Genomic DNA, 22,893 nt, shown 5'->3' with positions numbered 1-22,893 from the left:
ACAGGCTGGGCACCCTAAAGATCCACAGAGAGGAGAGCAGCAGAGTGCGCAGCCTGGAAGCGTGCAGAAGTGAGACCCGCTAGAGAGGAGAGAGCCGGGCAGCGTTTCCGTGCAGGAGACCCGGCGGTGATGGACAGCAGCGCACACAGAGAGAGCCAGCAGCCAGCATCATGAGGAAGGCAAGAGGGAGGCCATGCAGAGTGCCAGCCGTGACACCAGGGAGACGCTACCGGCCGGAGCCGGCAAAAGCAGCAGAGTACAAGGGTGCCATACCCCCACTCAGCCTGTACCCTTCCTGCCCCAGCCCTGACTCCCCCAAGTCAGGGAGATCACATTCTCACCCATGAAGATGGTGACACAATTTTAAAAGAGGACAGAGAACAATCTCATGCACATGAGACCACTGTGCTTGATACAAGACAGACCAGAGTCCACCTAAAGGTGTCGGCTAGTACAGCACCCCTAAAAGTGTCAAGGCTCCAAAAAAAATTAGGCAGTGAGCCCCTGACCAGACAGGTACAGCAGTATTAGGCAGTGAGCCCCAGATCAGACAGGTAGATACGGCAGTATTAGGCAGTGAGCCCCAGACCAGACGGTAGATATGGCAGTACTAGGCACCAGACAGGTAGATAAGACAGTAGTACTAGGCACAAGACAGGTAGATACGTCAGCAATACTAGTATTGTGCACCAGCAGAATTTATAATAATTAATTTTCTTATTAGGTACTGCTTGGCCGTGGCACTCAGTGGCAGACGTCAGTGCACAAGCAGCATGGAATTCTTTTTTACAGTCCCACACAGCACAAGTATTATTTTTATTTTTATCAAATTAGATATAGCAGCTGTGTGGTTGGAGGAATATGGCCGACGTGTCGCTGGATGAACTGATCAGGAAACGGGGAATGTCCGTGGGCACCGGGATGTACCGCAGGGTCAGTAACAGGGGAGGTATAGGAAACGTGAGATCCAGACTCCAACCATCTGTGAACAATCGTCCACTTGCCACCAGTTTTCAGAGAACATTTGATGCTCGTCAGAAAATTGGTGTGACTGATGCACGCCAAAAACTAGGGATAAAAGATGCCCGTGAAAAGTTGGTGGCCAAAGATGCTCGCTTCCGCATAAGGGGTAAAGTGCAGGACGCCCGTGAAATGCTGAATTCGAATAAGCAACAGATCATGGCAGGAGACAAGCCTATCAAAGTGATGGACGCTCGTGAAAAGATTACTTTAAGAGGACTGCTCCAACAGTGGTCGAAACCCCGTTTAACAACCTGGCTGATCCTGACCCTGATGTGCAGTTTGTCTCTGTGCTGAAAGATCCATATTTAAAAAAATGTGTGGCAGCCCACTACAGGATACCCCCTGTGCCCCTGTGCCCCAAAGAAGTTTAATTGCAGCCGCCCCCAAAGAAGTTTAAATGCAGCCTCCCCCAAAAAAGTTTAGCCACCCAAAAAGATGTGTAACTAATTGTACCCAACTGGTCATCAAAAATAAATCAATCTTTATTGTGAAGACAAGGTATCAAGTGGCAAAGAAAAGGAAGCCAGTGATGAGAATTTTGTGAGCTGTGAAAGTATTATCAAGGAAACATAACTTTACTTAAGTTTTGAGGAAAGGCTTTATCGGACAACAACTTGTTCCGAAGCAACTGTGTCTGTTAGTAGGTCAGCCTGTACAACTAACGGCAAAGAAAGTGACTATCTTCAAAAAAAAAGGATTTTTGCCGCTTCAGAAACTGATCATGCTCAAGGTGAAGGCAGTCAGTGTACACCTCAGAATGCTAACCAAATACACAAAGTCCATGCAAAGATAAAGGATATTGTAAAAGAAAATTGCACTGACAAGTCTTCAACTTACAAAAACCAAGCTATGTATAAAACTGCAGTAACTGGAAAACTAAAAAAAACTTTAGCCGCCCACAAAGAACTTTAATTGCAGCCGCCCAGGCTTGATTCTGATTATGATTGATTATGATAGATTGATTGATTATGATTGATTGATTATGATTGATTGATTATTAATTATGATGTGCCTGATCCTGACCCTGATGTGCATTAAAAATGACTCTCAGCAGTGGGCACCAGACCAGACAGGTAAAAAAAGGTTAGCCGCCCCAAAAAAGAAGTGTAATTGAGCCTTCCTGCCCCAGCCCTGAGTCCCCCAGGTCAGGGAGATCACATTCTCACCCATGAAGGTGCAGCAATCAAGTGGAATGCAAACAGTTGTATGCATTGAAAAGACAAGTCCCACATATGAATGACTCTCAGCAGTAGGAATAATGAATGGTGATGCAAGATGGAATTGTCCTTGGGCCCTCCCACCCACCCTTATGTTGCAAAAATAGGACATGCACACTTTAACAAACCAAACATTTCAGCGACAGGGCCTACAAAACTGTGGCTGAAATGATTGGTTTGTTTGGGCCCCCACAAAAAATAAAACAATTCATAATATCTCCCTGTATAAACTGGCTCTACAGTAACAAGATGTCATCGTCACTCATCATCATCATCATCATCCTCCTCCTCCTCCTCCTCTGATTCCTCGCCCCCTTCAGTGTGTACTTCCTCATTCTCAGAGATTATCAATTCGTCCCCGCTGGACTCCACAATCACAGGTCCAGTTATAATCTCTGGAGGCAATTCCTGCTCTTCATTGAATAAGTGATAATTCATTTTTATAAACATCATTTTCTCAACATTTTTCGGGAGCAACCTCCTTCGCAGCTCACTGACCAGGTTCCCCGCTGCACTGAATACTCTTTCGGAGTACACACTGGAGGGGGGACAACTCAGGTAAAATAGAGCCAGTTTGTACAGGGGTTTCCAAACTGCCTTTTTTTCCTGCCAGTACAGGTAAGGACTGTCTGACATGTCTACTTGGATGCTGTCACCAAAGTAATCATCCACCATTTTTTCAATGTTGACAGCATCCAATGCACCGACAGTAGACATGTCAGCAATCGTTGGCAGGTCCTTGAGTCCGGACCAGATGTCCAAACTCCCTCCTGCCTGCCCTGCATCCCCGCCAGCGGGTTGTGTGGGAAATCGCAGCTGTTTCCTCACAGGCACAGGTGTGGGAGAAAATGAAGGAGGAGCTGGGGCCGTGTCACGGTCCCCGTCAGATGACAATCTCCTGACCAGCAGGTCTTTGCACCTTTGTAGACTTGTGTCCGCCGGAAACAGAGACACAACATACGCTTTAAACCGAGGATCGAGCACTGTGGCCAAAATGTATTCCTCTGACTTTAACAGACTGACCACCCTCGTATCCTGGCAAAGCGTATGGAGGGCTTCATCCACAATAGCGACATGCTTTGCGGAATCGCTCCGCTTTAGCTCCTCCCTCACTTTCTCCAGCTGCTTTTGTAACAGCCTGATCAGGGGAATCACCTGACTAATGCAGGCAGTGTCGGAACTGACTTCACGTGTGGCTACTTCAAACGGCTGGAGAACCTTGCACAACACGGAAATCAGCCTCCACTGCGCTTGAGTCAGGTGCAGCCCCGCTCCTCTGCCTATGTCGTAGGTGGCTGTGTAGGCTTGAATGGCCTTTTGCTGCTCCTCCATCCTCTGCAGCATATAGAGGGTGGAGTTCCAGCGTGTCACCACCTCTTGTTTCAGCTGATGGCAGGGCAGGTTGCGGAGTTTTTGCTCCCGCTCCAGCCTTCGGCAGGCTGTGGCAGAATGCCGAAAGTGTCCGCAAATTTTGCGTGCCACCGCAAGCATCTCCTGCACACTCCTGTCATTTTTTATGAAATGCTGCACCACCAAATTTATTGTGTGGGCAAAACATGGCACGTGCTGGAAATTGCCCATGTTTAATGCCCGCACAATGTTACTGGCGTTGTCCGACACCACAAATCCCCAGGAGAGTCTAAGGGGGGTAAGCCACAGGGAGATGATTTCCCTCAGTTTCTCTAAGAGGTTGTCGGCGTTGTGCCTCTTCTTGAAACCGGTGATACACAGCGTAGCCTGCCTAAGAAGGAGCTGGCATGCAGGAGATGCTGCTGCTGCTGCTGCGGAAGGTGATGCATCTACCCAGTGGGCTGTCACAGTCATATAGTCCTTAGTTTGACCTGATCCACTTGTCCACATGTCTGTAGTTAAGTGTACAGTGGGTACAGCCGCATTTTTCAGGGCACTGAGGACACTTTTTCTGACCTCACTGTACATCGCGGGTATCGCCTGCCTAGTGAAGTGGAATCTAGACGGGATTTGGTACCGGGGACACAATACCTGCATCAACCGTTTAAATCCCACTCCATTGATGGCGGACACCGGACGCACGTCTAACATCAACATAGCTGTCAAGGCCGCAGTTATCCGCTTTGCCATAGGATGACTGCTGTCGTATTTCATCCTCATGGAAAATGACTGTTGGACGGTCAATTGCTTAGTGAAAGACGTAGCGGTCTTAAGACTTCCCCTCTGGGATGATGACTGACTTCCCCTCTGGGATGATGACTGACTTCCAGGAGCAGCAGCAGCAGCGGCAGTAGTAGTAGGCGTAGTGCTGCAGGATCCTCCGGAGGAATCTATGGAGTCATTCATGCAGGTGAGATGGACTGCAGGACTCCCCCCTATCCGGATCGAGGAGGAATTTGTCGAGGAGGGAGTTGGTGGTGTGCTTTTCAGGCATTTGGCTCCAAAAGGAGGACCAAGTGATTTAGGTGTCGCTGGACTGCTAGCCGCACTTTCTGGACTAAACACTGAACCATGACGCGTCTTTAGGTGACGTTGAAGGGAGGTTGTCCCTAGGTGGGCAAGATCCTTACCCCTGCTTATTGGAGTTTTACATAAGCTACAAATGGCAATACTTTTGTTGTCCGGATGCGGATAAAAAAAATTCCAGACCGCAGAGGTGGATTTATTGGTCCTTTGTCCAGGCATGACGATGGACTTTTTCATCCCATGGACAACAACTTTTTCCCCCAAAGGTGCCTCATTCCCCCCTGGTGCGTCATTTAAGCAAACCAAGTCTCCATCCTCCTCGACAACTTCCTCCTCAGTGCCAGCTACATCAATATCCTCCTCCTGGTGTACAACATCACCTTCACTGATAAAATCTGGAACTAGACTGTGGGTGATCCTTCCAGCATATGCAGAGGGCGTACTGCAAATGGTGGAAGGAGCCACCTCTTCACGTACAGTGATGGGAAGGTGCGGCATCACAACCACCGCCACCCTCGAACTCTCCGTGGGGATTTGGGATATGTCTTTAGAAGGATGAGTTTTTTCCAGATTTATTTTCGGAATTTTTTTCTGTTTTTTTTTCTGAAATTTTTTCAGACTTTTTTGAGTCGGTGTCAGCCTAACTCTCTTTGATTTCCTATTGGGCGGGGAGAGCGGAGGAGGAGGACTTTCCTCGTCATCTGAAGCTGCACCACTAGTCATGAAGTTAGGCCATGGCCTTAGCCGTTCCTTGCCACTCCGTGTCGTAAATGGCATATTGCCAAGTTTAAGTTTCTCTTCCAACGATTTACATTTAATATTTTTATTCCTTTTACGGAAGTTTGGTTTCAATTGTACATGCCCTCTGCTTTCACACTGGGCATCGGCCGTGGCAGACGACGTTGTTGGCATTTCATCGTCTATGTCATGACTAGTGGCAGCAGCTTCAGAACTATGAGGAAGTGCATCTTCATCTTTCCTTTGTTTGTTAACCTCCATATTTTGGATCTCCATTATTATTGTGGAGTTATGTCACAGAACAGAACCACTGGAGTGCAATTATATATGTCAGTGAGTATGCACCAGCAGGCAGTTATACAGATACAGCAGTATTAGGCAGTGAGCCACACACCAGACAGGTACGGCAGTATTAGGCAGAGAGCCCCAGACCAGACAGGTAGATAATGGTATACGGCAGTATTTAGGCAGTGAGCCCCAGACCAGAGGGTAGATACGGCAGTATTGGGCAGTGAGCCACACACCAGACAGGTACTGCAGTATTAGGCAGAGAGCCCCAGACCAGACAGGTAGATAATGGTATACGGCAGTATTTAGGCAGTGAGCCCCTGACCAGAGGGTAGATACGGCAGTATTGGGCAGTGAGCCACACACCAGACAGGTACGGCAGTATTAGGCAGAGAGCCCCAGACCAGACAGGTAGATAATGGTATACGGCAGTATTTAGGCAGTGAGCCCCTGACCAGAGGGTAGATACGGCAGTATTGGGCAGTGAGCCACACACCAGACAGGTACGGCAGTATTAGGCAGAGAGCCCCAGACCAGACGGTACATACGGCAGTATAGCCAGTGAGCCCCAGAACACAAAGGTAGAGATATACGGCAGTATTTAATTATTTATTAGGCAGGCAGTATTTAATTATTTATTAGCCAGTGAGCCCCAGACCAGACGGTACATACGGCAGTATAGCCAGTGAGCCCCAGACCACAAAGGTAGAGATATACGGCAGTATTTAATTATTTATTAGCCAGTGAGCCCCAGACCAGACGGTACATACGACAGTATAGCCAGTGAGCCCCAGACCACAAAGGTAGAGATATACGGCAGTATTTAATTATTTATTAGGCAGGCAGTATTTAATTATTTATTAGCCAGTGAGCCCCAGACCAGACGGTACATACGGCAGTATAGCCAGTGAGCCCCAGACCACAAAGGTAGAGATATACGGCAGTATTTAATTATTTATTAGGCAGGCAGTATTTAATTATTTATTAGCCAGTGAGCCCCAGACCAGACGGTACATACGGCAGTATAGCCAGTGAGCCCCAGACCACAAAGGTAGAGATATACGGCAGTATTTAATTATTTATTAGCCAGTGAGCCCAAGACCAGACGGTACATACGGCAGTATAGCCAGTGAGCCCCAGACCACAAAGGTAGAGATATACGGCAGTATTTAATTATTTATTAGGCAGGCAGTATTTAATTATTTATTAGCCAGTGAGCCCCAGACCAGACGGTACATACGGCAGTATAGCCAGTGAGCCCCAGACCACAAAGGTAGAGATATACGGCAGTATTTAATTATTTATTAGGCAGGCAGTATTTAATTATTTATTAGCCAGTGAGCCCCAGACCAGACGGTACATACGGCAGTATAGCCAGTGAGCCCCAGACCACAAAGGTAGAGATATACGGCAGTATTTAATTATTTATTAGCCAGTGAGCCCAAGACCAGACGGTACATACGGCAGTATAGCCAGTGAGCCCCAGACCACAAAGGTAGAGATATACGGCAGTATTTAATTATTTATTAGGCAGGCAGTATTTAATTATTTATTAGCCAGTGAGCCCCAGACCAGACGGTACATACGGCAGTATAGCCAGTGAGCCCCAGACCACAAAGGTAGAGATATACGGCAGTATTTAATTATTTATTAGGCAGGCAGTATTTAATTATTTATTAGCCAGTGAGCCCCAGACCAGACGGTACATACGGCAGTATAGCCAGTGAGCCCCAGACCACAAAGGTAGAGATATACGGCAGTATTTAATTATTTATTAGCCAGTGAGCCCAAGACCAGACGGTACATACGGCAGTATAGCCAGTGAGCCCCAGACCACAAAGGTAGAGATATACGGCAGTATTTAATTATTTATTAGGCAGGCAGTATTTAATTATTTATTAGCCAGTGAGCCCCAGACCAGACGGTACATACGACAGTATAGCCAGTGAGCCCCAGACCACAAAGGTAGAGATATACGGCAGTATTTAATTATTTATTAGGCAGGCAGTATTTAATTATTTATTAGCCAGTGAGCCCCAGACCAGACGGTACATACGGCAGTATAGCCAGTGAGCCCCAGACCACAAAGGTAGAGATATACGGCAGTATTTAATTATTTATTAGCCAGTGAGCCCAAGACCAGACGGTACATACGGCAGTATAGCCAGTGAGCCCCAGACCACAAAGGTAGAGATATACGGCAGTATTTAATTATTTATTAGGCAGGCAGTATTTAATTATTTATTAGCCAGTGAGCCCCAGACCAGACGGTACATACGGCAGTATAGCCAGTGAGCCCCAGACCACAAAGGTAGAGATATACGGCAGTATTTAATTATTTATTAGCCAGTGAGCCCCAGACCAGACGGTACATACGGCAGTATAGCCAGTGAGCCCCAGACCACAAAGGTAGAGATATACGGCAGTATTTAATTATTTATTAGGCAGGCAGTATTTAATTATTTATTAGCCAGTGAGCCCCAGACCAGACGGTACATACGGCAGTATAGCCAGTGAGCCCCAGACCACAAAGGTAGAGATATACTGTACGGCAGTATTTAATTATTTATTAGCCAGTGAGCCCCAGACCAGACGGTACATACGGCAGTATAGCCAGTGAGCCCCAGACCACAAAGGTAGAGATATACGGCAGTATTTAATTATTTATTAGGCAGGCAGTATTTAATTATTAGCCAGTGAGCCCCAGACCAGACGGTACATACGGCAGTATAGCCAGTGAGCCCCAGACCACAAAGGTAGAGATATACGGCAGTATTTAAATATTTATTAGCCAGTGAGCCCCAGACCAGACGGTACATACGGCAGTATAGCCAGTGAGCCCCAGACCACAAAGGTAGAGATATACGGCAGTATTTAATTATTTATTAGGCAGGTAGTATTTAATTATTTATTAGCCAGTGAGCCCCAGACCAGACGGTACATACGGCAGTATAGCCAGTGAGCCCCAGACCACAAAGGTAGAGATATACGGCAGTATTTAATTATTTATTAGCCAGTGAGCCCCAGACCAGACGGTACATACGGCAGTATAGCCAGTGAGCCCCAGACCACAAAGGTAGAGATATACGGCAGTATTTCATTATTTATTAGGCAGGCAGTATTTAATTATTTATTAGCCAGTGAGCCCCAGACCAGACGGTACATACGGCAGTATAGCCAGTGAGCCCCAGACCACAAAGGTAGAGATATACTGTACGGCAGTATTTAATTATTTATTAGCCAGTGAGCCCCAGACCAGACGGTACATACGGCAGTATAGCCAGTGAGCCCCAGACCACAAAGGTAGAGATATACGGCAGTATTTAATTATTTATTAGGCAGGCAGTATTTAATTATTAGCCAGTGAGCCCCAGACCAGACGGTACATACGGCAGTATAGCCAGTGAGCCCCAGACCACAAAGGTAGAGATATACGGCAGTATTTAATTATTTATTAGCCAGTGAGCCCCAGACCAGACGGTACATACGGCAGTATAGCCAGTGAGCCCCAGACCACAAAGGTAGAGATATACGGCAGTATTTAATTATTTATTAGGCAGGCAGTATTTAATTATTTATTAGCCAGTGAGCCCCAGACCAGACGGTACATACGGCAGTATAGCCAGTGAGCCCCAGACCACAAAGGTAGAGATATACGGCAGTATTTAATTATTTATTAGGCAGGCAGTATTTCATTATTTATTAGCCAGTGAGCCCCAGACCAGACGGTACATACGGCAGTATAGCCAGTGAGCCCCAGACCACAAAGGTAGAGATATACGGCAGTATTTAATTATTTATTAGGCAGGCAGTATTTAATTATTTATTAGCCAGTGAGCCCCAGACCAGACGGTACATACGGCAGTATAGCCAGTGAGCCCCAGACCACAGACCGCCAGACTGGCAGATTCAGTGCAGGCAGCAGTGCAGCACCAGTGGACTATATATATTTATATTTAATATAATTAATAATTATATATATAATAATGGCACAGCACAGCACCAGATGTATGCCCCAGCACAGAGGAGACAGTAGTACTACAGGCAGGTACACAGTTAGACTGTTCTTCTAAGCAGAGGAGAACATAGTATAGTACACAGCAGCACTGAGGGAGACAGCCTTAGCAAATAAAATAATTAATTACAGCACAGCTCACCAGAGGTAGACCGCACAGAGGAGACAGTAGTACTACAAGTACACAGTTAGACTGTTGTCCTAAGCTGAGAACAGAGTACACAGCAGCACTGAGGGAGACAGCCCCAGCAAATAAAATAATCAATTACAGGCAGCACAGCACACCAGAGGTAGACCGCACAGAGGAGACAGTAGTACTACAAGTACACAGTTAGACTACTACACAGCAGCACTGAGAGACAGCACCAGCGATTGCAAAAGCTCAAGCTCAAGTTTAAGCCCCAGCAGCAGCACCAACACACCCTCTCCCAACCCACTACTTGACTGGAGTGAAGATGGCGGGGCGCGGCAGCTGCTTATAAAGCCTCGCGAAATCCGACGCCGGGAGATGACGTTCTAATCACGCGGACGGACCGAGTCAGGCGGGAATCTCCGAGCGCTGCTCGGAATCGGGCTCGGAATGATGACGTCCGTGGGGGCTCGGATCTCTGAAATCCGAGCCCGCACATCTCTAATTGTAATTAATGGCAGTGACCTTGTACTGTATACCACTGTGTGTGTGTTCTACGGTATGTCTTTAAGATGTAACTGCTGTAGCTCCTGGACTGTACTCTACCATTTGCTTTTCCTCGTCTATTATAAGGTGGATGAGACTGCTGCTTTCTGAAATCCCTGAAGTGTGATGGGAGGCTGTCCAACCAAAATCTGCCTGCCGCACAACAAGCAGGAGACGTGAGGGGACTGTCAAACAGGGATATTTTTTTACAGCATGAGAGCTTTAATTCACTGCAGTCAATTATGCAGTTTGCTGTTTTAAACATTACACATTGCACTCCTAGCGCTCTCAACTAGAGGCACTGCGTAGTGGTAGTGAATACAAATGGCCTTGCTCGCCTCTCCCAGTGCTGGGATTTCAGAGTAAAAAGGGAGATATTTCATAAACAGACAAAGGCCAAAGTTCTCCTCTTCGCTACCATTTTTTTTTTGTATTACTGGTAAAATATAGCAGATTATTGTGCATGATGTAATTGCTCATACAATCAGTGTATGGGAGCTTGTATAATGCATTGTCATGTCGATAGGCTGTTGCACATTCCGAATGTGCAGATAATTCTTTCCGACGGGGGCAGACGGCCGTAGTATTATCAACTCCCAATAAAAAACATCTTTGCCAAGCCTGATATACAGCAAGATGTACAGGAACGACTCATCCATTAAATATTTTAAGTTGCCCTCTCGTTCTCTGTTGGTATCTTTACCTATATAGTTCTATTGTACATAAGCCTATAAATGACTATAAAAGAACATTATTGGGGAGATTTAATAACATATGATATTGCCAAACCACAAGTTTAGTGATGGTTTTATGTATAGTTTGTTTGTAAACCATGTAACTTACTGAGGTAAAACTGAATAACAAATCACATTATTTATTAGAGCAGTTCTGTCATTTCCATCCTGACACAGCAAGACCACAAACCGTGCACTGTATCATGCTGCAGGTTGTTGTAATGCTGCCTTTTCTAGGAACGGCAGACATTTTAGATGTACTGTAGTTCTGGCTGAATAACTTATACTGCGTAAGCTCTCTGCCCTGTCTGGACAAAAAAAAACGTATTAATTAGGGAGGTACTGTAACAACGACTTAATGAAATTTGGGGACAAAAAATAAAATGGTTAAAAGGTTCATATATTAATTACTTTTATTATGGAACCAATACTATGTGGGCACAAGACTATGCTGGTATGTGCAGTGCATCAAGGACCTAATTCACGTGATTTGCTAGGCCAAATACATTTGCTGCACTTTAATACTGCCAATCAACCCCCCCCCCCCACCCTCCATCTAAATCCCCTCGGTAATGGGTAGCGGGGCCAAATTTGCCCCTTCCGAGCCAGTGTGAGTCAGGCCCCAAATGTATACTATACTATCAACCTTCAACATGAATACAATCTTGCTGCTCTCATTAAACAACCACTTGTATTACGCCTCTAATGAAATACTATGTCCATTTCACCATGTAAAATAATGATATAAATAATAAATATTGGCTCCCTAATTATAGATGATACTTAATTAATAAATTATTATTCCACCATAATTACATTTGTTATTCTGTTCTGATAAACCAACTGTAAAAGATTTATTTTTTGTTTGTGGTCCAAACCAAGCACAGTTTGGCACATTGCACACTACCACGCATCTCATGCAGTATGGGCTTTTCATCCTCCAAATTGCTGGATGTAGTTTGGCTCTGAAAATTACCTGTAATGTGTATCTGTGTATCTGTAGTCCACATGCTAAACCAACGTCTGGAAAGTGGGTTTACAAAAGCTGATCCAAGATGACATTTGCTGTACTCCTGCCTGCTCAGGCGGGTGGCTGACGCCACATGACATCTGTGCCCACCCCCATTATCGCCATCACCTTGCAGGACAAAAATATAAGTATAGACTTACTTTCACCTTGTGAAGGGAGAAAAATTCTAAAGAGTTTTTCCTCCGTGCGGCCACATGCGAGCAGATGATAGCACAAGGGTTTCGGGCGGCGGGACGGCGTTTCCACCCTAGGCAGCGAATATGTGCAGCCTAGCAAAGAGGTCTGAATTATCACCCCCAATACCCAAGCAATGCAATAAATGTTACTCTTTCCAGAACATATATCATTAACTTCTTTAGTACTGTACTAATAAGTAACGGTGGTTTGCACTTAAACTTGGTCTGTCATTGTGTTTAATCTAATTGTTTGCAATTTATAGTAAAACTTGTGTAAGTCATTATTTCATTATACTGTATTGAATCAAAGGAAGACTTGTATCTTTGTTTTATAGAAAAGAAAAAATATATAGGTTTAACCCCGGTGCACGTGTAGCATAAATATGTTAATTTGAAATATGAAAAAGCATTTATTTTCAATAGATCATTTAAATGGATACAATAAAACCTTAAATGCCCTAAGTAAAATGACAATTAGCATAGATAATGTATAATGCACATGGTATAGTGTAAGTACAATGAATGCAGTGAACCATTTCAGAAACTAATTTGCTATTAACTGTTTAAATGCATTTAAGAGTAATAGAATTTGATTTAAAATTTACAATAGTCCACATGCATGTGTGAGCGCTTTGTTGGGCACGTGGGTCTTGGTTTTCGGATGCCTTTATGCTGTAGCTTGGGTCCCAGTAAACAGTCCCTCTTTGTGAGAGGTTTGGGTTCTGCAAGCAGTACTACTGTACCTGGAGCCGATGGAGAAGCTCCAGGTAGTACACATACCTATTCAGATTGAAGTTTCTGATAATTGACATTCTGCTATGGACCTGTGGGGTCTAATGAGTGTACTTTAACTGATGTGTTATAATCTTGTTAACACTGGGTGTTGATAAATATAAACAAAGACATTTAAGTTGAACAACTGGACAGTGCCTGCCCTTCTGCTTTATGTGAAAAAAAAATTCTATGCGACGTGGTTGCTTGGAGGGATTAACTTGGCAAGTATGATATATGTAACACGGAACGATAGAATTTGACGGCAGATAAGAACCACTTGGCCCATCTAGTCTGCCCCTTTTTTAAACATGTTACCTCAACCCATATTTGATCCTTATTTCTTTGTTAGGATATCAATATGCCTATCCCAAGCATGTTTAAATTGTACTACTGTATTTGCCTCTACCACCTCTGATGGTAGGTTAGTCCACTTATCCACTACCCTTTCTGTGAAGTAATTATTCCTTAAATTTCCCCGGAATCTTCCTCCCTCTAGTTTCAGTGAATGTCCTCATGTTCTGTTGCTCCTCTTCCTGTGAAGAATGTCTCCCACCTGTACCTTGTTAAAACCCTTGATATATTTGAAAGATTCTATCATGTCCCCCCTTTCCCTTCTCTGCTCTAAACTATACATATTAAGACATTTTAGTATTTCCTGGTAAATTTTGTGATGTAGGCCATGCACCGTTTTAGTTGCCCTTCTTTGTACAGTCTCTAATGTATTTATATCCTTCTGGAGATATGGCCTCCAGAACTGAACACAATACTCTAGATGAGGTTGTACCAATGACCTATACAGTGGCATTATTACTTCTTTCTTTCTACTGCTGATTCCTCTCCCTATGTAACCAAGCATCTGACTTGCCTTCTTCATTGCTTTGTTACAGTGCCTACCTGCCTTTAAATTCCCTGAATTAGTGACACCTAGATCCCTCTCTTCCTCAGTACTTTCCATTATAGTGCCATTTATACTAAATTTAGCCTTTGGATTTTTGAGGCCAAGTGCATGATTTTGCATTTTTTGGATTAGGTCATTGTCTGATGTGCCAGGAATGTTATATTTGCCCCTATGGATGTAAGATTGTTATATTAGTAATCCCTCATGAAGAAGGTATTTGTACAATAAGAGATAGAAAAATAATAGTTTTTTTTTTTTATATATACCAAAGACCGGGACTGCAATGGGGTCTGATTTGGCCCTTGTGTATGCAAATATCTATATGATCCAAAATGAAGAAATGCAATTTATTTTTGTTTCATAGATGGTGTCTTAATCTTTAACAGTAATGTACATTATAAATGAATCAATTGTGTGGATGTTACAATATACAAGCATGGCCCAAGATTGGGCACAACTCCGCAAGAAAAGATAATGGACCGTAACTCCATACCACATCAAGCCAGTAGCTCAACATTTTGAGAAACAACATCCACTGACTTGTTTGACAAGCATCATAACTGACCAGCTCCCATAAATGTCAAGAGGTGGTGAGAGAGCAAAAATTTTGCTTTCAAAGGAGGGAATATTGATATTTAGGCTCAGTAAGTCCCAGGGGCTTAAATGGAAATAACCAGCTGGATTTCACAAATTCCAGGGATAGCTCATAAAATATATACAGTACATATTTTTACAAGGGGATGTTTCATGTTCCGTATAATGTTAGTACAGGTTTTGATAGCTGTATACTGTATTGTTTACTCTGAAGTTATTAATTTATGATGCACCAGGCGAGACCCATGTTCCACCTACAGATTGTGGGGGTAAGGGTGTCTTACACTTTTTTTAATAGGTGCTTTTCTGCAGGTGTATAATATTTTTTAAACTAAGGTATTAATGGAATACTTTTATACATAGGTTTGTGTGATATATTGTTTCTATCAGCAATAACTTGTCCCCATTAATGGCCTGTTGAGCAATTTAGAAATTAATTGATAAATAGGGGTTGAGGACCCTTTAAATGATTTGAATTTTGGCTGTGGATTATTAGAGGTATATTCAATGCAGCTGGCCGAGGGTTTTTTTATGGCGAGGATGGCTTGTTTTCAGTAAAACAAGCCAACCTCACCGTTTAACCCCCTTTCTGGCCGATCGCCCTATACTATCTTACTTGCCATCAGAGGACGATGAGGATTCCCATGAACAGTGAGGTTCTCCGCTAATGCAGCGAGCCCAGGGTGCAGGGGGTGGATTGAATACGGAGGGTGGGCTATGACGGCGGGTAATAGGCAATGCTCACTGTCATAGCTCACCTGTTTGCCATTGAATATACCCCTTAAAGTGTGTTATTTGTTATGTGACTAAATGATGTTCTGTTGAAGAATGATAGTTGATTGGCCTGGATGGCCGATCACATGGTGATTCATTCCATTTACATACCATCACGATGTTGGTAAAGGTGTGCTGTGGCCTAGTGCTAAAGCTGCTTAGCAGAGAAAAATATATACACTGTAGCATTGGTGATTGAACTAGATAGATTGTGCTTAGAATACACACTCTTATGGTTAAAATCCTTAGGAGCAGGTTCTTTTGCTCAGGTTATTATGTATTATATATTAGGTATGGGGTTAGGTCATTTGCTGTCTTTGTTTGGTGGAGAATGCTGTGCCATAAATACAGTCCACAGATGCACAGAAACATCATCTATGTTGATTGAAAAATAAAATAAATAGATGTTATAGATAGCAGGTTAAATTATTAAGCATTTTCATATACATTGTCAACGTTTTGTCCCCAAGGGATCTTCCTCAAGACAAATCACATTTAGGCATCAGAGATCTGTTCAGCTTGAAGGCAGGTAACATTAACAAGTGTTAATTGTTTAGTTTTATCAATTGACAAAACGCAAATTGAATGAGCAGAAGGGAAATCTAAATCAGACCAGTATTTGGTGTGATCACCCTTTGCTTCAAAACGGTAACGCTTTTTCTAGACTCCCATGCACACAGTTAGTGAAGGAACTCAGCAGGGAGGTTGTTCCAATCATCTTGGAGTTATTATCATAGATCTTGTACTGATGTAGGCTTGCTTAAATCCTTATGTGTCTTCATGTAATCCCAGACAGACTCCATGATGTTGAGTTGAGTTGAGGCCCTGTGGGGACATATTATCACTTCCAGGACTCCTTGTTTTTCTTTACACTGAAGATAGTTCTTAGTGACATTGGCTGTATGTTTGGGGTCATTGTCTTGCTGTAGAATAAATTTGGAGTCAAACAGATTCCTCCCTGAGGGTATTGCATGATGGATAAAGTATGATCACAGAGACTTGTCTATCCATTTGAGAATGCAAAGTCTGGGGTCCTTAATAATACAGTCCAAGCATGATAACAACGCACTGTAGAAATGCACCATACAGTACTTGTGTGCGTGTGCACATGAACTTATCCCCAGATGAGGGTGTGGGCCTTCAACCAAAGTGGCCCATGAGTCCAACCCTGATTGGGGACACTATTAATCTTGATCAAATCCCCAACTCCATTTGCCAAAATGCAGCCCCAATCTTGCAAGGAACCTTCACCATGCTTCACTGTTGCCTCCATACGCTCATTATTGTACATCTATCTAGCATTTGTTGTACACACCTCAGACTCCCAAGCATCCTATTTAGTTTTCTGCTATTGCTAGTATGCATTTTTATTATAATGCATTTATTTTTACTTGAGTCATTGTATGTTGTATAAAATATACAATGTAAAAAAAGGAATGGGTTAAAAGCAGGTTTCCACAGTGCCAACAGTGACATCAGTTTCCCCAGCCATTCCTTCTGGCAGCAGGTAATTACTGACAGCAGGACAGACAGCGACGGGTATAATTACTAATTCTGCAGCAGATAAGGCTGTGGATGGTGCAGAACTCCTACAGCAGCATGGTGGTGCTTAGGGTACTGACCTTTGTTGTGGGACACGACCCTCCTGTTCTTTAACAACAGCTGCTTATTTAATCTTTTGTGCTATACTATACATGGGGCTCTTATTCACATTTTTCTAACTTATGGACATAGATGCAAATATGTAATATAAATCATATGGAATACATTACGATAACATAAAATCTTATGGAAATGTATTATTATTATTATTATACTTATATATTTTATGAGTTTTAGTTTAAACCGATTCTTAAAGTTTATAAGATCTTATTTCATACTTTCAATGTATTGTTACTTGAATGGCCCTAATGACAGGTGCTCAGCAATGGTCTACGCCAGTCTACTTTGCAGAGTTCTATACAAGAACATACAGAAGGAGCTGTGCATTCTTAAGCTGTTTATATACTGTATGGCCAAATCCTATGGGGCTTGGTGTTTTCGGACAATGATTAAAAACGCTTTCAGACTGTGGTCGTTTTGCACTAGTCCTGATCAAAAGAGCTGCAATCAGAAATTGTGGGGCCCAGTTTTGTCAAAATAGACGGCCCCCTACCTGCAAGACAAAAAAATCTGCTGGGCATAAGTTGCAACCCTGCCATATAGACGGAGTGTTGCTGACCTGCTGGAAGACTTTGCAGAGGACCAATGCACAGGAAACAGCCTGTTGCACAGCCTGGTATAGACACGGATCTCCAGGTATTGGCGGTAAGAACATCTCTGACTGTTGCCTGGGATTTCAGTCCCGGCAGCCCCCCCGGATGGCAGCCCTGCTGATCAACACCTTATTGATCCCAATTAATTTGTGTTCTGATCTAAGCAAAGAAATGGCCGCCTGCATGGCTTTGTCTAAGTAGAAAAATAAATACGATATCTTTGCATAAGATAAATTGCGCTTAATACCCTTTTATCTCCTTATTCTTTGCTAAATGGTTTAGTGGCTTTTGACAGCTTGTGATCTTCTAAGCAAGGGGTGGTCACTGGCACCCTCCTGACTGAAGTCAGCTAAAGGAGGGGCGCATTACAATGTGAGAGGCGGGGCACCGCTTTAATGACTGGGCTGCCATTGTTTTTGACAGCTCTGCTGTGAAGGGAGATCCCTCATCCAGCCTCTCTTTGTTTTCCTAACTCAGACAAAATGTGCAATTTCAGATCTTCTTTGCCTACAGGCTTCTGGAAAACGTTGCTATAAATACACAGTATAATGAGCTGAAGAAATTTGAATCAAATTAGTAGCTTGCTTCCTCCAGCAATAATCTGCTATCAGCTCACTTCCCAATGCCATAAGACATTTCTAGCTGGCAACTCAAGGAAGCATTTAAGATGGTTTAACTCTTTCAATGCCGAAAGGTCTTACTGACTGGTGAACTGTCCTAATGGGAAATTCCTCAATGCCTGATGATCCAAGCAAGGTCAGGAGACCTATATAAGACAAGATATGAGAAAAAAATATATAATACCCCATTACGGCAAGAGACAGAAATTTCACTTTTTTATTGCCGTTTTCCCCACTATGCTTTAAAATGGTGATGGTAAATTTTCTATAGAACATTGAAAATAAGCAGAATAAGAAATAATCCAATTTTAATACTTTACATCAAGGGCCTGATTCAGGTTCATTCCCAAAGCACATTTGGTTATGCCAAACCACACACAGGGAGAATATACAAACTCTGCACAGATAGGGCCATGGTGGGTATCAAACCCATGACGCTCAGTGCTGTGCGGCAATAATGCTAACCGTTACACCGTCCGTGATGCCCACTAGGACTGTTTGTAAAATGATTTGGTCCTTTTTCTGTTACTTTCTTTCTCTTCTATACATTTATAAAATGAGGACGTGATTTCAATCCCCACCTGCCCACAGCCTTCATAACTCAAGTGTTGTGCATTAGAAATAAATAGAACAAATGTATTTTTAGCAGTAGGTCAGTGGCTCGGGAGGCAGCGGCTAGTACCAGAGACAGATATACACTCACATATATGATTTTGTGGTGAGTTTTTGCTATAAAAAAATATTAGAATACAACAGACGATGTGAATGATACAAAGGTGATATTAAAAGTTAGAAATACCTTCTTTAAAATTTTCTAATCATGTTATAGTCAAAACTCTAGGACAGGCGTCAGGGAACTTTTTTACCTTTTTCCCTAAAATATATTTAGATATGCTGACGTTACCCCCTTGATATGTACCACACACAGCCATGCATGGTTATCATCATCATCATCATCATCAATGGCTGCCATGCTGTGTGTGGTATAGCCATTGACAATGTGATGTCCAGACAATTATTTATGGCAGTTCCTCAAGATGATATAGTGATTGTCTGTGCAATTTTTTTTTTACCCTAGACTAGAGATGTGTATACTTTGACAGGAGTCTATAACTAGGCAAACTTAGTGCCACAGTGGCAGTACAGACTGCGCACTGTGAGATGGCGCAACAACTAGTCGACTCTACTGAAGAAGCAGGAGGACTTGGAGGCGGGCCCGGGGCATCCCGCAGGGAAGCGTGTTATACACAAGGGCCTGATGAACTGCAGTGTCAGATCCTTGTACACTAAAGTACTGTAACACACACAGCTGCGCATGTATATAGAATCTATATATAGATTCTATGTAGAATTAAATACAATTCCTGGGGGTAATGGACAGTTGCACTGTCGAGACACAGCTGGGCATGCATATAGATTCATTTGTATGCCCGACTGAGTCTCGGCAGCACGACCGTCCTTTACCCCCAGGAATTTAATTTATACTCCATTTGGGGTAATTTACCTCTGTTACCTGACTAATGGTCTAGGAATATACAGGTGTATCTTGCAAGAATAATGCAGGTGCAGACTATAAGCATAAGGGGTACATTTACTAAAGTGAGTTTTTAGAAGTGAGAGATGTTGCCCACAGCACCTCTAGAAGGTGCTAGATTCATGATAAATACAATCTGAATGGTTGCTCTGTTCACTTCGAAAAACATCCACTTGGTTTATTTAGCCCTAAGATTACTGATAGTCAAAATCATTTTGATAAACTCCTACATTAAACAAGTTGAATAAGTGGTTTCTTAGCATACATTTGTCCATAATGTACAGTAGGCAGGTGCACTTCATTAGATGGGCCTCTAGCATCCCTTATTCATATTATTTTATCTAGATCTTACCTTTAAAGGCTCTGGCTTCCTTCTCTACAGTGGCGTGTCTATAATGGATGCAGTGTGTTCTGCCCTGAGTCCCACATCGCCCACACCATGCACACTGCACCCATTTCCCCAATACTTACCATCCATAGTCCAGCGGCGGTGACAAGAGCACTGCTGAGATCCAGGAAAATGGCACTGTGACCATTTTTCCACCAATATGTGCAGTGGAGTCTGAGCGCTCTAGTGCTCAGACTCCACAGTGCAGAACTACTGCTGGCAGCACTGCAGAAATCTCCAGGAAAATGGCTGCTGTGCCATTTTCCTGAGGATTGTAAATGAGCAGTAGGGTCTGATCCCTTTAGTGCTGAGACTCTACTGCTCCTGGCAGAGAGGAGGGAGCCTGGCTGGCGGAGGCTGCACTGTTTGAAATGTTATCTGCTAGCCATAGGAATGTACATTTATACTCAGTGGTGATCAGCAATAAGCAATGTACAGGAAGACAGCTGATCAGTTCTGCAGAATTTATAGTACCTGTTAAAAAACAATCATCATAAAATTAAAACAGGTGAGTGTCACACAGGTGAGTGTCAATGCTACTAGCAGCTGTGTATCTTAAACAGTGGGGGATAAAGGCAAAATGATTCACCTACCAACCGGAGTGGTGGGAAACAAATTAAGTAACTGCTCTTACTCAGGGTGAAGTGATAAAGTGTCTCGTACTTATCACCGGCCAATCAGCTCCTACATGTCATTTTTCAAACCAAGCCTGTAACTTCACAGGTAGGAGCTGATTGGCCGGTGATAAAAACCAGACACTTTATCACTTCACCGAGCTTAAAAAATCTGTACCTCAATTCCATACTGCAGGAGAACAAAAGTTTGCACCAGAGGAGTTGCTGGATTAAGAGTGCCAATTGGCTGGACAAGATTATTTAAATGTGATAAATGGGTGGAAAAGATAATTGACAAGAATGTTCCCTGATTTGAAAGCACACAGTCATTTTTTTGTGGATACAGAGAGATTAATTTACTAAGATGGGAGTTATATTGAAGATGGGATGTTGCCCATAGCAACCAATCAGATTGTATTTATTATCTTATAGGAGGTGCTAACGAAAACATAAGTAGAATCTGATTGGTTGCTATGGGGGATCATTCCATCTTCAACAGGACTTTTATTATAGTATATTTACCCCAGAGTGTTCCAGTGCATAATCACAATGCAAGGGCATAGTAATTACCATAGGTGCAAGGGGTGCAGATGCCATGGGACCCAGAGCTGAAGGGGGGCCATCTTCCTTGTTTAAATTACACATGTAATATACATTTATCACTATTGGTTACTATATAAGGGCCCTTATGAACTTGCTATGGGCCTAGAAATATCTAATTATGCCCTTGTCAAATGAATAGATATGTATACATGTTTTATTTAGTGCTCTCCAAATAGTGAAAACAAAGAGCAACAGTGTAGTACCAAGTTAAATTGAGAATTATGGGGTGAGTGTGTTTTGCATAATCCACAATACCCATGCAGTGTGTATGAACAATGTTCCCTCTTTTCTCCTGTTGGAGTACAAAACTATAGGTGTAAATAAAAAATAAACAATGCATTTCTAATTATTGATTCACTGTGATTATTACTGTACCTCATCATATGTACAGTATGCAGAGGAACACTATCAGAACTTTCTCCAAAGCAAGTTTGTATGCTTCATTGTTCCTCTGGCAACAGCCAATAGGGTCATCAAATAAAATCGCTTACTGACATGGTCTTTTGTCGAAGCTTATGTGCCTCCACCAGTAGATCAGCCCAAGAGCTTTTACCTATGTGCGGGATTACATTAGTCACTGGCATCCCCACTTGCAGCCACAAGAACAGCGCTGGAATCCCGACATACCATATATGACTTACAGTAGGGTTAGGCTATGGGGACGGAGGGTTAGGGGAAGCAAGGGGTAAGTATACTTATCTGTATAGGGATGCCAACATTGGTCTTCTGACTGCCGGCATCCCATCGATATGTATTCCAACGGTACTTAATGATACATACCATTGTAATCGGATTTGTAAGCTGACATTGTTTGATTGCAGGACAAAAGCTTGATAGTGTCTGTATGTTGTTGCAGTAGTGTAACTATAATAAATATCATGGGCTTCATCAAGGTTTGCACAGTTATGGCCAGGGAAGGTATAATTATTGTCTGGTAATCAGCTTCCTTTCTTCTTTCAGGTGACCTGTCTTCATGATTTCTTTGGTGAGGATGATGTATTTATTGCATGTGGACCTGAGAAATTCCGATATGCTCAAGATGACTTTTCTCTGGATGAAAATGGTAAGCTTGTAAGCATGTATAATAGTGATACATTTAATATTGTTAGTAACATTGGAGATCTTAAACTATACAATGGGGATGTACCTATATATCGGAACTACAGTAATCGGTATTTTACTGTTCAAACAATACTCAGTTTCAGGGACTACAAAGAGCGGGATGCAGCAAGCCACTCTGCATGCATATCGCCATGTAAAATGCATATGCTGGGCGTTCCCATGGGTGACACCCAACTCTTCTGCCCCACTCACCCAGCATGCATCGCTCTGTGCCAACGGCTTTGTGACTAACAAGTCGCTGAGTCTGTTCGCCCAGGGACCCTGCACATGCGCATAAATCTTTATGCACGGTAAAAACACGCAGGGAACCGGAGGAATCAGAATGTCCCCCAAAGTCACAATCACTCCGTGTGTATGGGGTATTACATATTCTGTTGGATCCAC

At 43.2% G+C, this 22,893-nt stretch overlaps 1 protein-coding gene across 1 annotated transcript in view; it reads left to right on the top strand.

Annotated features, from left to right (window-relative positions):
* DCX (doublecortin) overlaps positions 1–22,893 on the top strand; it is a 164,277-nt gene that overhangs the window by 111,917 nt on the left and 29,467 nt on the right. The window contains exon 4 of the mRNA XM_083159389.1: positions 22,348–22,450. Coding sequence (XP_083015515.1) covers positions 22,348–22,450 — 103 coding nt within the window. The remainder of the gene's footprint in view (positions 1–22,347; positions 22,451–22,893) is intronic.

The sequence above is a fragment of the Crinia signifera genome, chromosome 9 (genome assembly GCF_055691185.1).
Source record: "Crinia signifera chromosome 9, ASM5569118v1, whole genome shotgun sequence".
In the NCBI taxonomy this organism is placed as follows: domain Eukaryota; kingdom Metazoa; phylum Chordata; class Amphibia; order Anura; family Myobatrachidae; genus Crinia; species Crinia signifera.
This window is presented reverse-complemented; position numbering and strand designations above follow the sequence as displayed.